Genomic DNA, 16,091 nt, shown 5'->3' on the forward strand with positions numbered 1-16,091 from the left:
TCTTCCCTGTAGTGGTCAATTGTAGCTTCTTGATTTATTTTCTCATAGATGATCATGAGATCGACCGTGTGGGACTGCTAGGATGTTGAATTCTACCTTAATACTGAAGAAGGTTTAACATGTTCTATGGGTTGGGTTGGATCAACACCACTTTATCTTGCAAGTCATACTTGGTATGTTCAAGTCCAACTGATCGATCAATTACTGTCCAAACAAGTTATCTAAGTGTATTTAACAATTAGTTTTAGGAATATTTATGATTAAATTAGGACTTAAATTACTAATTAATAAAATCCTTTACACTTCTTTTAGAATTTTTTTTTTCTAATTTTATATTTTCTTTTTTATTATTTTTATTTTGTAATTAAATTTGATTTGCAAGCCCAAACAAACGTAGGCATGAGGGCATAGGCCCATGCTCAAGGTCAAGCCGAAGAATAGATGAACGTGATATGTCGAGCATGACTCACATTTTTTCTGTGTCGAGTCAAATTGGACATGGAGATAAAACAAGCTTCTTAAATTAATGTTTGACCCAAACATAACACATTGACACTACTAGCAATGACTATTAAAAGGTTAGGACTCTCTACAATTGTCTAGAATTGTCAATATGTTCTAACAAACAATTTAAATAAATTGAATTAAAATTTTATCAATTCATTTAAAAACAAATATAAATGAGTAAACTTACATGGATTACAGATCTAAGTAGACCAATCCGTCGCAAACTCAAGTTGATCCACAGATTCAGAAGAATTTTTTTTTTAAAATTGGATTATGAATTTATAATGGTATATATATTTTTATAGTGAAAGTTGTGATTTTTATACCAATTACTTTGGTTAATATATATTAGTGTGAAATCAAGCATTAAAAATTTTATTAGAAATTTTTTAAGAAACATTTATTTATAAAATAATCAGATTCAATAAATTATAAAAAATTTTAATATTTTTTTTTATTTTTTAATAGCCTAAACCGTCTAACCCACAATCCACTTTAAATTGAATTGGATTAAAGATTTTACACCGTGATAATAGATCAACTCATCTAACAGCTCTAAAATTGTCCCATATTCATAGAGAGAAACTTGGAATTAAGAAGAAATCTACAAATAATAAATCACATCTTCTTAATATAATTAAATATTTTAAAAATATAAAAGATCTTTAAAATTTTCTAAAAGCACAAAACAAACAGTTCTTTAACCATTTGTTTTATAAAATTACTTATACAAAATTTTAGAATTATATTATTGAAACTTTAATAAAATTATATAATTGGACTAATTGGGCCTTCCATTCTACTTTGCTTTATGGTTAAAGTACGATGACTTTGGTTTGAAATAAAAGCTACATTGCTTCCTTGGAAGCCATAAACTTGCAACTCTAAGATTCTATTTACTCCTTCAGCAAAAATAAAATAAAATCTACCATCCTAATGATCTTATACGATCAATTCCATGATCATCTATGAGGAGGTAAATTCAAAAAACTACAATTGACCACTACAAGGGAGGACACTATTCGGTTTCACCAAAATGGTAGTTTTAATGTTATTGAGCAAGATTGATTGTAATAACCAACTCAATCATGCTCCGGGGCATAATTCTACTCTACTCTGAATTATGAAAAGGTGAGGAAAGTAATTCATTGGGGAAAAAATCATAAAAATAATACAAATTATCATGATCCAAGATTAGAGAACTTCCACAACTAGTGTCTAGTTAAATACTACGTAGAAGAGCTATGATTATGATTTGTCATTCCTTAAGAAGGTGGAACTACAAATCTAGAATAAACACCTGGTTTTCCAAGTTAAACACAGCACCAAGGTTGTCAATGTGGAGGCTTTAGTACATTTTCCCAGCAGTGGAAGAGAATATCTATAATGCAAATGCAAAAAAATCATCAACTAAAATGCTGATATTCTCTCAACACTCACAAACTCTAATTTGAACCTTTAACAATCAAGTTAGTAGTCACTGAAAATAATGACAAGAAATTATCTCAAAATGAAAACTAATCTACCAAGAAAATGAAACACCTGTCATAAATCATAAATGTATTACTGCCAAGATTCAAATCATTCCTTCAATTTCAATAATCATCATATGTATTCAAATCTAGTAAATCTATTCTTGATTTACACACGGTGCCAACCTGCTCGGTTCTTTGCACCTAGTTTTAGTGTAGTAGCTACATAAAAAATTTAAGAAAGCATCACAAATAACAAGTACATCGACAAGACAAGCAGATAACCAACTTAGAACTTCAATCAAATTACTAATGAAGTGCTGGATTCCTTAGATCCACACTGCTCAATTACTTCACCTGTTAAAACAGATAAATTCACACCATAGATTCAAACTAAGAAAATGATACATTTCCTGAGTAATTGCAGGAAGGAAGAACCAAGGGTTCTAAGAATCTAAAGAAGTATCAAGAATGCATTGTGTTTCCTGTGGTAAGTGAAAGGATTGATGCTCTCAAATGGTCAGGTTCAAGTGGTTTTGTTGTGTTTGACAAAAGATTTAAGTTAGATTTGACATGTGTTGTTGATGTGTGCCTCAATTATACAAGGACTTTAAAAAGTGCACATAAAAACTTGGAGAACTTGGTAACTCAATGTGATCAAGTTGGTTTGTGGATGATTCAAGGATTTGAAGGTCTGTTATGAGGTGGATTTGAGAGGCAAGGGGAGAAGGATAGCACGTGGAGCAAACTTGAGTTTGGTGCATCCAAGCTACTGAGGGTCTTACATGAGGTGTACTCTAGAGCTGCCCAAAGTGAGGGAGATATTTCATAGGCGAGGGGACAAAAATGGCATGGTGCATAGGGGGACTGACATGAGGTAGATTAGAGAACAACAAAGAGCATTGACAAAGTTAAAATCCTAAAAACATAAAAGCTATGGGACATTACGATATGGATTGTAATCGTGGGCTTTCTCTTTTGTGCAGGCCCGGATTGTGCGATAGAAGGGGGGAGGGGTGGTAAATATTGTGCTTTTGAAAACCTTATATTTTGTCCCAATTGGGACACGTCCTCACTATCTTTCATTCTGAAATGTCTCTCTAGGACTTACCTTACTTCCTTTGCTTAATGTCTGATCGACCCACCAAGATTTCCCTCTTACTTGATATCCGGTCCAACTGACCTATCAAGTGTGTCTGCCTAGTATCCGATCCTCCTGATCCACTATGACTCGATTGCCCAGTGTCTAGTCTTCCTTATCCACTGGGATTTTGCTACCTAGTGTCTGATCCTCCTAATCCACTACTTTCCATGTTAAGTGACCTGCACACTCAATATCAATATTAAATCCACAATGTCTAATTTTAAACATCAAAATACAAGTTCAATTATCGACGGTATTTGCACCAATATTTTGGACAACATCATCGAAGATGATGTGTGTGGTTAGGTAGGGATTAAGCTACCTAATTGTTATGAAGTCCTCGACTAAGGGACAAGTCAAAATTGTAATTTGTGGCTTAGCTCAATCGCAAGACTTCGTGTGAGCTCACAAGATTGTAAGTTGAGTGAAGAAGGGATCACCAAACAGATTTAGTCGACTGGAGGGCATAGTTATTAAAGGCGTCTGCCTAAGTACAAGGCGCAGCCAGATGAGCCACTAGCGCCTGTGCCTTAAATGTGCGCCTTGTGTGAGGAGAAAGAAATCGATCTTAAGGAAACCGATAAAGATCCATCCATACAAATATAAACATCAGGTGATGATGATAATGATATGATTAACGAAGATGAAGATTTTGATGATTTAGATATTTGATATTTTTTTTAATTTTAATTATGCGCATAATGAATTTATTTGCTAATGAACTTTATATTTACATTATTGTTTAATATTTTATGGACTATAATTTTGTTAATGAAATATTTTGACAGAAATCCTCTATATATATTTGAATTATATAAATTTACACCTAGAGCATCTTACTTGGGTAAGACGTGCACCTCACATTGCATGATGCGCCTCAGACCCCATAACACATATGCGCTTCTAGGGCGTCTCACGCCTTAAATAACTATACTAGAGGGTGAACCCTATAGACTAGAGAGTTCAAGTAACTCATAAGTCAAGTAAAGAGATTAATGAACTCACAAGTCAACCAAACGCAAGGGTTAGGTAACCAGAGCATTTATGTTCGAATAACAATCAATGGGAGGTTCAATGTAGCCAACTAGAGACATGAGCAATCAACTGGAAGGAATTTTTAGTCAACTTCCTAGATGGTCATTGGCTACTCCACAACTATTGTTGTCCAAGCAATTCAAGTAGAGTCATTTCCAGTTGACTAGAGACAAGCAAAATAAAGTCGTCAAACCAACTCTTATATGTCTTAGAGGGCTTTGAGCAAGGAAAGGTACACAAAAAATATTCTATATTTTCTTATGGCCAAATGTTCAAGAACAAAATATTTCCAAGGGCTTAGGATCCAAATTCAAGGCCTCATTTAACAAGTCCTTGGAAATCTTCCCTCACTAAACTTAGGATTTCATTTCTGTTTGAGAAAGTTTTATTTTGTAATCATCCTAAAGGATTTGAAACTTAAGAGGCTTGCTTTATTGCCTCGATTGATTGAGTGACTCAATAAATCATGGAGTAGGAGTGGCATCTTTGAAGCATGTTAAATATCTATGTCAGCATTATATTTCCTTTATTGTTGTTATTTCCATGCTGTGTGTGTAACTTGACACTATCAACTGGACTCACACATGAGCATCTAGCGATAAATATCCATGCTAGCGTTATATTTCCTTTGTTGTTATTATTTTTGCTGTGTATATAACTTCCCACTATCAACTGGACTCACACATGAGCATCTCAGGCACACTAACAAGCTTGAATTATTTTTGTTTAGCAAGAGCTATCATTTTAGGATTATGGCTATTCATCCACTCCTGTCTAGAGGGTGCATGCAATCCATTACACGATCCTACACCAAGCAGGCTGAACTAGAAGAATTTCAAAACACCTCACCCAAGTAATATCAAGGGTCAAAATTGTTCATAAAAATCTGATCATTTTCAGTTTCACGGAAGAACAGAATCTAACCACGTATTCTGACCTTATTATAACATTAATGGGCAGGAAAAAAAAATTAAGTTTTAGGTATCTCATCTGTGAGTTTGGTCAGTTCATCGATCCGTTCATGAATTGAATGAGCATCCTGTTGTAGTCAAGTGAGTTCAATCATCCTTCACTTTCTCCTCCGAGTCAGGATCATCGTCGCCGGAATCCGTGATAGCGTCGTTCATGGCCTTCTCGGCTCGGAGGATAGGCTCGTAGTAGTCGGGTTTGGCCTCCATGCACTTCATGAGCGCAGAAGTCACCTCCATGCATTTCTCGGTAGCGTCCTCGCCGGTATCCCTGGCGATCGTGATGCAGTTCTCCCAGGCGATGAAGGCGTCTTTGCAACCGCCACCCTTCATGAAGAGGCAGAATCCGCATTCCATCTCTTCCTCCTCCTCCTCCTCCTCCAATCCATCATCTTTCGCTTCCTGTTCCGTTGCCTCTCCTCCTTCGACCGCTTTCGATCCCTCCGCTTTCGCAGGCGTGGCCTCTGCAGCGCCCTTGGGAGCCGAAGGGTCGGCGGCGGGCACAGGGGACTGCTGGTCGGCGGGGGACAAGGGAGGAGATGGGGAGACGAGAGGATCAAGCGTTTGGGCATCGGAGGGCTTCTCCGCGGGAGCAGGAGGAGACGCCATGCGGCAGAGGGAGAGGTTTTAGGGTTTTCTTGAACGCCAAGAATCCAACGGGTGAGGCTGCCAGATTTCCGTTTTTGAAGTCAAGTTCTTTATAATCGTCGTTTGGTGAAAGAGATGGACTTTTTCTTTCTAATCAAGTAAACCAGACAATATTAATCGATTTTTTATTTAATAATAAATAAATAAACCAGACAATAAAAATTTTTAAACATATTGGATAAGAATTAAAAAAACGTCTAATTATAATAATTATGTTTTTTTAATAAAAAAATATATAAACGCTTCATTATATTTATTTTTGATACTAAAAATATTCTTATTCCAATTTTATCATAACTGATATAATTTTAAAAAATAAATTAATTTAATTGATCAATTTAATATATAATTTTTAAAATCAATTTTAATTAAAATTATTCAAACTTAATTAAAATCATTTTTTAAAAAAATAGCAATCAATTACTAGCTTTTACAAATGCCAAAAACTATGGAATGATTTTTAATATTCCAAAAATTTTCTATTATAGTTTTTTTTTTCTAATTGTTGAGATTTTTTACTCTTGAGACGTGGTATTTGAAAAATATAAAAGATTCACTTTTATTATTATTATTTTTTATAATTTAAATACTATGCAACTAATTCGAAGGTCATGGTCCTATTCAACTATAGTCGTCAATTTGGATTGAATTCGTCGGATTGATCCATCCTACTAAGTAATTTAGACGAGATTGGGTTGAAATTTTATCAATTCATTTTAAGATGGATTCAGATGTATTAACCCGCCTAGGCATGTGATTTTACTTGGATTGCCCGCCGTGGAGGCTTGAATTGATCCGCAGATTAAAAAAATTTATTTATTTATTTTAAATTTTAAAATTAAAATAGAAAAAAAAAAGTCAATGAATTAGTAGGATTAATCCATCTAAATCATAATTCAAATTTAAAAATTTCATCTTGATCAATTTAAACGGTAATCTAAATTTAAAATTTTTAAAATTTTTTTATTTTTAATAGATCTGTAAGTCAATTCATGTCTTCTAATCAAATAATATGATGAATTTTTAGTAGGTTGATTCATTCCATCATGAATCTAACTGATCCAAAGATGACCAATTCAATCTTAAAAAATTTAGATGCATTGCAGTTGAGACTAATCTAAGATGTTTGATTATCTATTGAATCTAACCGCTGCCGAGGGAAAAATATAAAAAATTCAACTTCAAAGATTCTTGCATTGGAGATGAGTGTTTTACTCTTTTCTACCTTTTTATTTGCATGCATGGGAAGACTTATTCGCTCGAAGTCTTGATTGTTTAATGCCAAGAATCGCCGTCTCGTATCACATTGCCTGATCAAACCTGTTATATATTCCGACACTTGCAAGCTTCTGATCAACTGTTCTTTCTTTTTTGAAACCATTGGTCAGTCTAGTTGTTTAAATACTCACTATTGGCTCCTCTTCGATGTTTGGAAGAAGCAATAGCTAGTCATGGTCAATGAATAGTAAATGCAAAAACAACAACAGTCGTATTCGTTGCTGCTTAAATTAACCAAGCAAGGTGGCGTCTAATCTGTTTGTATTATTGCTTGAGTGGGGAAATTAAAGCTATATTGGACCAATCAAGCTCTCCATGGCTGTGAGTCCCACACCAATCCCTTTCGCTGATGGAAGGGGCCGGAGACCAGCCAATGGCCTGCTTCGAGCTGACTTCCTTCCCTCAAACACATTAAATTGACTCCTGTTTCCTCTCCTCTTTGTGCCTGCAGCAACTGATACACAGGTATGCCACTTTCAATTCACCTCTTCTTTTCCAGTAATACAGAGTTACTCATGCTTTCTTGTTTCTCTAATGAAGGGGATTAATGGTCTCTTATGTTTTTGTTGTTGCTTCTCTCTGGTGGAGCTCTTATATATGCTTTCATATAGCTCTTATTTTTCTTTTGTATTGTGAATTATTACTAGTTTTAACTTTTGGGGCTTTGGAAGTTTTGAGGGACAATGAAAGTTGAAACCAAGCTCGAGTGGTGCCAACGTCTGAACTATCATATATTTTGGTGGAGTTCGATGATTTGGAAGTAGGATAGCATGTGCAACAATAACAGATTGGAGTACTTGTTTATTGTTCTTATTCATTAAGATAACATCATTGGTGCAATAGTATTCCCAAGTGGCTTGAGGAGATTGTTGGTGCAATAGTACTATTAATGGTTGGGTTCTATGATATTGCCTTGAGGATATTTTGATGTGTTTGAAAATAGTTTAAGTTAGGTTTATTTGTGTTACTGGTATGTGTGCGTCAAGTTTGTAGGGATTTAGTAGGTTGCACATGGAGCTTGTGACTTAATAGGGTCGACTGTGGTGGTTGACTTGGCACAGCCAAATTGTTTTGGTTTGACTCAATGACTTAAGAGTTCTAGTATGAGGTGAATTTGGAAGTAATTGGTGAAAGATGACATGAGGTATCAAGGGACTAAAAATTCCAATTGAGGTGGAGTCTAAGACGAGGAACATTTGAGCGACAACTTTAACAGCCTAGAACAAGGTGAACGATAAAGAATGACATTGAGCATCCAAAGGATCATAGACTCGGATTATCTATGGACGTAGGCTTACATCAAACCACGTTAAATTTCTTGTCTTTCTTTGTGTTTGTGTTATTCTTCCAAGGGAGATGAAGATTACACTAAAAGGGTTGTAACAAAAGTTATTCCACATTTTAGTTGGTAATTTGAGTTGTCCATTTTTACCAAGCGGTATTAGGACAGTATTCAAGATCTATTCTAGTGGTATTAGTGACACTTGTGATCCCAACAATTCCACCTTCCTTTCGTCAAAGAAAAGAAACACAGAGCCAGTAAAATGGTTATAGGAACATCAATGATTGTAGCTCAATTCTAGCATATGCAATTCGATAGGTTATAGCGAGAATAGAGTACAGAAGATCTTGCAGGGTGGATTACAATTAGTATACATGTGTTATCTGCTACATTACAATTGTGTAGGTTGAGTAAAATGAGTGAGAATAGATGAAACAAACTAGTTGAATCAGCATTTTTTATAATAATAAACAGATTTGGCTTGTCGTATTACCAACATCCTACATTCAATTATTTGATGAAGTTGCCTTGTTTTTCAGGATGTTTATCCTTAGATGAAGAAGCATGTAGAGATAAGACAAGATCAATAATGGATGCTTTGAGGAACTCCAAAATGCTCCAGTATGATTCAGCAGAAACTAGAAATGTAGTTACTAGACCTGCAGAGTTTCTGAAACAAAATCCTGCTAGTCGCGCTTTGAATTACTCAATTCAAACTGGTGAGGAGTTTTCATTTGAATTCATGCGAGATAAGAATGTTTCCGGGAGTCCTTGCAGTCCAAATACTTCAGAACATCAAATCACTAGCTCTAGTTCTGTATATTTAAGACAAAGGCGAGCCATATCAAATGCAGCCGGACTTCAAACTGATTCAGATTCTCCCATTAGTGCCGCTGAAAAAAGAGAATTGCGCAAAGAAATACAGAAGAAAGTATTTCTTGAAACCAAAAGCAGTGATCAGGTAGCATTAACAAGGACAGTATCTCATGCCTCAGCCGGTAGCAATAGTACTTATCGGGGATTTAATGTGAGGTATGCAGCTTTAAAGAGCACACCAACAAGAGTAAAATCTCTTTGCAGTTATGGTGGTAAATTTCTACCTAGACCCAGTGATGGAAAGCTGAGATATGTGGGAGGTGACACACACATTATCCAGTTAAGCAAGGATATGCCCTGGAAAGAACTCATGGAAAGAACAAAAAGAATGTACAATCAAACTCAGATTATCAAGTATCAATTGCCAGGTGAGGAAATTGATGCTCTAGTGTCTGTATTCTGTGATGAAGACTTGCAGCATATGATTGATGAGTTCATTGATCTAGAATACAATCATATAGAACAAAAGCCCAGGATGTTCCTGTTCTCCTCAGATGATAACGCACATTTCACTCTTGGCACCATGGAGGGAGATTCTGAAACTCAATTTCTTGCAGCAATCAATGGTTTTGATGTAGCTGAGAAAGCTTCAAGTTGCGATGTTTTGATAAGAACATCAGCTAGTGAGATGGGCCAGTCCCTTATTTTTAGTGTTGAACTAGATGAAGTTAAAAGAAAGCACAAGGCTGAAACTCCATCCTTTTCCATCCATCATCATGACAATTTCAGCAGTGACGAAAATGGAATTCAATTTTCTTCATCTGTACCATCTGATTATGAGCTGCTTATCCATCATCAGAAAGATGCTGACAAAAAGGAGGTGACACCTCAATCAGAACAAAAATTTTCTTCACCAGTGCAGTTACATGATGTTCCAGTTTCACATTTGCAACTTGAAGCACTCTATGGTACTCCAGAACCAGATTTTATATCTCCAAATCATCATATGAAACATTTGGAAACTTGTGTATCATCGCCGCTTGATGTCCTTAGTGCAATCAAGATTCCGAAAGAACATCCCCAACCTTGGATATGTTCTAGAGTTACTACTGGATATTCTGAGTCTGGTAACTTAGCCATTGCTGGAAAATCTCCAAAATCTAATGAATCCAGTATTAGGGATGAGTTGAGAGAAAATCAGAGGTATCGAGCTTCTGTTCCAGTTATCCAAACAAATTGGATTGAGCTTGAATCTACAATGTCGAGATCAGATAATTCAGTTTCTTTCAAGCAAACTGAAAAATCAAGTTATAGTGAAAGTAACCAAGAAGATGTTACTTTGGCGTATGATTTAGCATCCAACCAAGCTGACAACAAGAAGGTTAAAATGGGCTATCAGTTTCAGCACAAGTTTGATAAAAACAGTAGGACCTACTTAAGTTCATCCATGGATGATGAGAAAGACACTTTAAATCAGGGTAGGATCTGGAATGCATCTGACAAGACCAGAAGCATAGAGAGTTCCAGTTCTGATGGTAAGACAAGCATGTCCAAAGTGTATTCACAAGAACTGCTTGGTGATGGATCAGATGCTATGAAACAAGCATCGCCGCCAATAATGCTTGGAAGCATTCAGAAACAAAAGGAAAGAAACGCAGCTGCTCATCAAGGAAATTCTTCTCCTTCCCCTAAAGAACACAGCCACAATCTTGACTTTAGTAATTCTCAGTTTATCTATGAGATAGGTTCCATTTCAATTCCGAAGGTTAAATCTGCTAAAGAGTTCTCTAATATAAATACCTCCAGCACCCATGGTAGCATAAATGGCTTGAAAATGTCAAGTAATGAAAGTCAGCCTCCTCTTATGAATCTCTGCCATGATGAGTTAACTAGTGAAGAACTTACAGTTAAAAAACAGCCTCATGAAACATCTTTTCTGATGAAAATCTCTTCTTTAGAACATATGGATCTTGGCCTGAAGAATCCTCATGTTGATTTTGATGAGGTAATGAAATGTAACTGTTGAAACTGATGTACAAATCAAGTTTTATTAATCATGCTGATCTTGCTTGCAGGTAGAGAGTTCCCTGGCAAATGTCGGAGAACACTTAAAAACAGCTCTTATGGAATTTGAGGTAGATATTAAGAAGTTCTAGTTGTACGCTTTATACAGAACCTTTCTTGTTCTCCTGACCAGAGATGCCTTGTGGATATGATGGTTGGATACAGGAAACTGCTTCTGATAGGAAGGAAGTGAATGATCCTGGTCCTGATACTTCCACTGAAGTCCCAAGTTTAAGAAACTTGCAGGTACATTTTAGATCAGTATTCACAAACTTCGAGTTTCTAGACTTTGCAAATTCAAGATCCTTTACATGGCATCTTCTTATATGAGTTCTTGGTTATATTGACTGAATTATTACCAGAGAATTAATAATGAAGATCTTGAGGAGCTGCGGGAACTTGGTGCTGGGACATTTGGAACTGTGTACCATGGAAAGTGGAGGGGCACAGATGTGGCCATTAAGCGGATAAACAGGAGTTACTTTATAGGTCATTCATCTCAGACAGAGAAAATGGTAATCATTCTAAGACAAATAAATCATAACTTATTTTGATTTCCCAATTCTTTTTTTTTTTTCTTGTCAAATTTCTTCACCAAATTGTTGAGTCTTAAAAGTGTGTAGTTGAAGTCCAAACAGAATGTGTGTTGACGAAACAAGACGCCAACATTCTTAAGAAAACTTTTCTTTTTTGATATGTAGTGAATTAGCATACTGTTCTTACAGATCTCTGGGTTTTGGCGTGAAGTCGGTATTCTGTCGAAACTTCATCATCCAAATGTTGTAGCCTTTTATGGTGTTGTGATGGATGAACAAGGAGGAACAATGGCAACTGTGACAGAATATATGACCCATGGATCTCTCAAGCATGTTTTACGACGCAAGGAGAGGTATAAAATCATTATGAGTTCTAATCTATGAATAAATTTTGTTTGGAAAGGCCTAATGCCGCATGACAAACTTCTTAGGCATCTTGATTTTCGTAAGAGGCTGCTAATTGCAATGGATGTAGCTATTGGCATGGAGTATCTGCATTCAAGGAATGTTGTGCATTTTGATTTGAAATGTGATAACTTGCTTGTAAACCTCAAGGACTCATCAAGACCTATTTGTAAGGCAAGTAGTATATTCAGTTGTATAAACATTTTACTTTCCTAACAAACTCATTTGAATGAAGTTGGTGGATATCTTATCCAGGTATGCGATTTTGGATTGTCGAAAATGAAACTACACACTATGGTTTCTGGTGGTGTGAGAGGAACACTTCCATGGATGGCTCCAGAGTTGCTTTATATTAGTAGCAACAAAGTTTCTGAAAAGGTAAAATGGATAAGTCTTTGTTATTCTGAAAAGAATAGACAAAGTCGAAGTTTAGAAAATAGTTTCATTGTCCATGATGGACTCATATCTACATAAAAACAATGTTAAAAACATTCCACTGTCAATTTTTTCTCCCACTATTTTCATACTGAACTTGAAATGTTAAAAACAATGTTTGTTACTTGTTGTCATTGGTTGCAGATTGATGTATATTCATTTGGCATTGTCATGTGGGAGATTCTCACGGGTAAAGAGCCTTATGAGGATATGCATTATGGAGAAGTTATAGGTGTGTTAATCAAACTTTAAAGCAGTCTGATTACTTCACTGACTTGATGTTTGCTTTGAACTTGGAGATACATTCTTTTTAGAGGTTGCATTTCACTGTCCAATACGTTATCGAATCTACTCGTTTTCTCTTTTTTATATATTCAGTATGATGCAATTTTCAAAGAGCTAATTGTGACAGCATACCGAACTTTATTTTTCGTTTTTTTCTCCAATAAAACCAGGTGGTCTTTTGCATAACACTCTGAGACCAACTGTGCCTGATTCATGTGACAAAGATTGGAGAGTTCTAATGGAACAATGCTGGGCAGTTGATCCTGAGCAAAGGCCAACATTCACACAAATTGCCAGCCACCTAAAATCAATGTACAAAGGTCATCAAAGCAGGGAATAGAAATGATGCAGAAAAGAAAATTACTTGACTCATTGTTGTATGTATATACATATATATACGGTACACTCAAGGTATGCCTGATTGTTAAAGATTCATATAGCTCCCTTGAGGAGGATGTTGTGCTTGATATAGCAATGCCTTCCTTTTTTTTTGGTGACCCATATGTCTGTTTTGTTAGTATTTATTTCTCTGTTTGATGAGTTTACATGTTAAAATTGTAACACACAGTATAAAATGATCTAATTTATGCCTTAATCATGGGCTGAATTAAAAGATATGAATTTTGTATATAGAAGTCGATTAACCTGTTAATCGATTTCTATTATTATTGATGGACTGATAATCTATATGGACCTAAGGTCTATATAAAGGGTTGGGGTCCCGGAACGATGGAACTTCTTCTCACCCCATCGGAAAGAAAATTTCGACAGTCGATGCTCTCTCCTTTGGAAGATCATCTTACTGCAAAGCCTTGTAAATGAATCGAACGTCTGTGAATAAGCTTTGTGTTCAGCTTGGTAAGAGTTTGTTTATGTTTGTTCAATACACACAAGATCAATTAAATGAACAAACTTAAACAATTCGTTAAATAAAATAAATAAGCTTAAACAAATAAGTGCTCAAGGTTTAAAATATCAAGTCGTGCTGAGGTTTTAATCCTGGACTTGAACGATACAGTTTCGGTATCGTATCTTGTCGTGCTGGTATAGTTTTGATATTTTTAAAATATAAAATATATTAACTAAAAAAATAATCTAAATATTTAAAAATAAAATATAAAATATTTTTATATGGACCTAAGGTCTATACCGGATTGGGGTCCCGGTATGTGTTTAGCTTGTTAATATTCGTGAACAACGTTTATGAACAATTTTCATAAACAACGTTTGTGAATTATATTCATCAATAAAACTCGTATTAATATACTAAATAAATAAAAAAACTTTCAAAATGAACAAACAAATTTGTATTATCATACTCAATAACTAACCAAATAAGTTTAAAATATAAAAGTTTAAACAATCAAACAAGCTTGAATTGAAAGTTTGATAACCTCTAAACAAATCAAGTTCAAGCTCATAAAAAAAAATCAAGTCAAGCTTGAACAATCATTTCAACAAGAGGCATAGTCAGGATTCAAAACTACATGGGACTAATTGTCGATATACAGTTCAACAAATTTGACCGGGCTTGATTCCAGCTCCAACAAATTTGACCTACTTGATTTTGACATACAATTCAACACGACTCTTGACTCCACTGATACATGTGGAGGCCGATAATACTCGCCACGTCGATATGGTTATCAATTTTTTCTCGTTCAATATAGATGACCATAAATCTGCTAAAAAAACTCTTTCATTTTGTTACAAAGAGTTGTTTTAACTCTTCTTCCCAATAAAAAATTATTTTTCAAATTTCATAACTATTCAACTTTTAATTATTTCTAACTAGAAAAATCACAATACAAGATCAATAATAATTGCAACATCAATAATTCTCAAATATAGCAACTAATGAATTACTTTTTCAAAATTCACAATAATAAATTTTTAAGTTAAAAATCCAAACTTGAAAATTTATAAACAATATCGCTCAATATCATCGCAACTCAAATAATCACAACTAAATATTCAACATAATTTTAAAGTTGTTGAATTTTAACTCTAAGTTGCACAATTTTCAGAATCTACAAATCGAACTAAATCAAATGGATAAAATTCTCACTCGAGGCGGCTCGTAAATTGACCAATCAAACTGGAATCGAGCTTCAAAACTCTCAAAATTGTAGCTACATCAAGCGAGCAAATTTTCTAACACACGGTAGCTTGAGAAACTCAAACCAAGGATCTGGAATTGAGTTGAAAACTCCTCAAAATGAGATAAAATTGATTTGGGTCTAAGTAAGGTGGTCACGCAGTGGTTTTGCCCAAATCGCTGTCGGAAATTCGAATGGAGGTGGCGGTCATGGTTGGATTTGATTGGCAATAGGTTCGAATACACACAACTCACGACTTAAACTCTAAGAAATTGTCAGTGAAATGACAGAAATCAAAAGAGAACGACTCGTGTACGACCAACGCAAATTAGGATTTGTTTTTCACCATTTCCTGCTCAAATTTTCCGATTCAAGTCACAAATCAATGCAATAGGACCGGGATTAGATCGAGTTAGATCATACGCCATTTTTTTGATAATTTTTTTATGGCAATCGATCAAAATTTGAAAGAGGGAGGAGGCTAAGGGGAATAGTCAATGAATGTATGATAAAATTGAAAAAATAAAATAAAATAAATAGTTTTCCTAGAAAATTAGGGGGGATTGGAGTCCACCTTAGTCCAAAGGTGGCCTCGCATTTCAATGATTTGATTCATTTTAGATTCAACTTGATTATTTCATCAAATAAATTTAAATATCATAAAATTTGACTCAACTAGCTCATTTACAAACATACGCAAAGGTATTTACTTTTGATTTTCATATTATTCCAATGACAATAGAACAATAGCAATACTCTAAATTTAAGTTCGATTTAAAGTTATATATATGAGTGATAAGGGCACTATTTAGGAAATCTTAAATGTTTGCCTCATGTGCAGACCATAGGAGTTATCTCGTTAGTCCTCTTACCCTACGAGTTAAATCATAAATGGAAATTTCAATCCACTATGCCTCGTTTCCTACGTCATGGAGAAACCACATCTTCTTCGCTCTCGTGCCAATCTGAACGAAGTTGCTGGTGACTCACGGTCAACGACATGCTACGTCAGTGCCCACGTTGTGCATGTGATTTCGTGCATATGTAACAAATAATAATTTTGAGTACCTTCTCCTTCTGGATCCGTCATTTTTAACATATAATAATTTTATAATTT

General features: G+C 35.1%; 2 protein-coding genes across 2 annotated transcripts; one reads left to right on the plus strand and one right to left on the minus strand.

Moving 5' to 3' along the window:
- Positions 1-4,991: 4,991 nt before the first annotated feature.
- LOC141836663 (uncharacterized) lies at positions 4,992-5,819 on the minus strand. Its single transcript, XM_074724171.1, has one exon. It carries the CDS (start codon positions 5,733-5,735, stop codon positions 5,217-5,219), a length of 519 nt encoding a protein of 172 aa, XP_074580272.1. The 5' UTR covers positions 5,736-5,819; the 3' UTR covers positions 4,992-5,216.
- A 1,683-nt stretch (positions 5,820-7,502) lies between these two features.
- On the plus strand, positions 7,503-13,404 carry LOC141836349 (RAF-like serine/threonine-protein kinase 24). Its single transcript, XM_074723817.1, has 10 exons — positions 7,503-7,517; positions 8,874-11,155; positions 11,226-11,285; positions 11,380-11,460; positions 11,577-11,729; positions 11,940-12,103; positions 12,182-12,329; positions 12,411-12,533; positions 12,735-12,822; positions 13,046-13,404. The coding sequence occupies exons 2-10, from the start codon at positions 8,924-8,926 to the stop codon at positions 13,213-13,215; spliced, it is 3,219 nt and encodes a 1,072-aa protein (XP_074579918.1). The 5' UTR covers positions 7,503-7,517; positions 8,874-8,923; the 3' UTR covers positions 13,216-13,404.
- Positions 13,405-16,091: the final 2,687 nt, after the last annotated feature.

This window comes from Curcuma longa, chromosome 10 (assembly GCF_044706935.1).
Source record: "Curcuma longa cultivar G26 ecotype Majalengka, Jawa Barat chromosome 10, ITB_CL_G26_1.1, whole genome shotgun sequence".
In the NCBI taxonomy this organism is placed as follows: Eukaryota; Viridiplantae; Streptophyta; class Magnoliopsida; order Zingiberales; family Zingiberaceae; genus Curcuma; species Curcuma longa.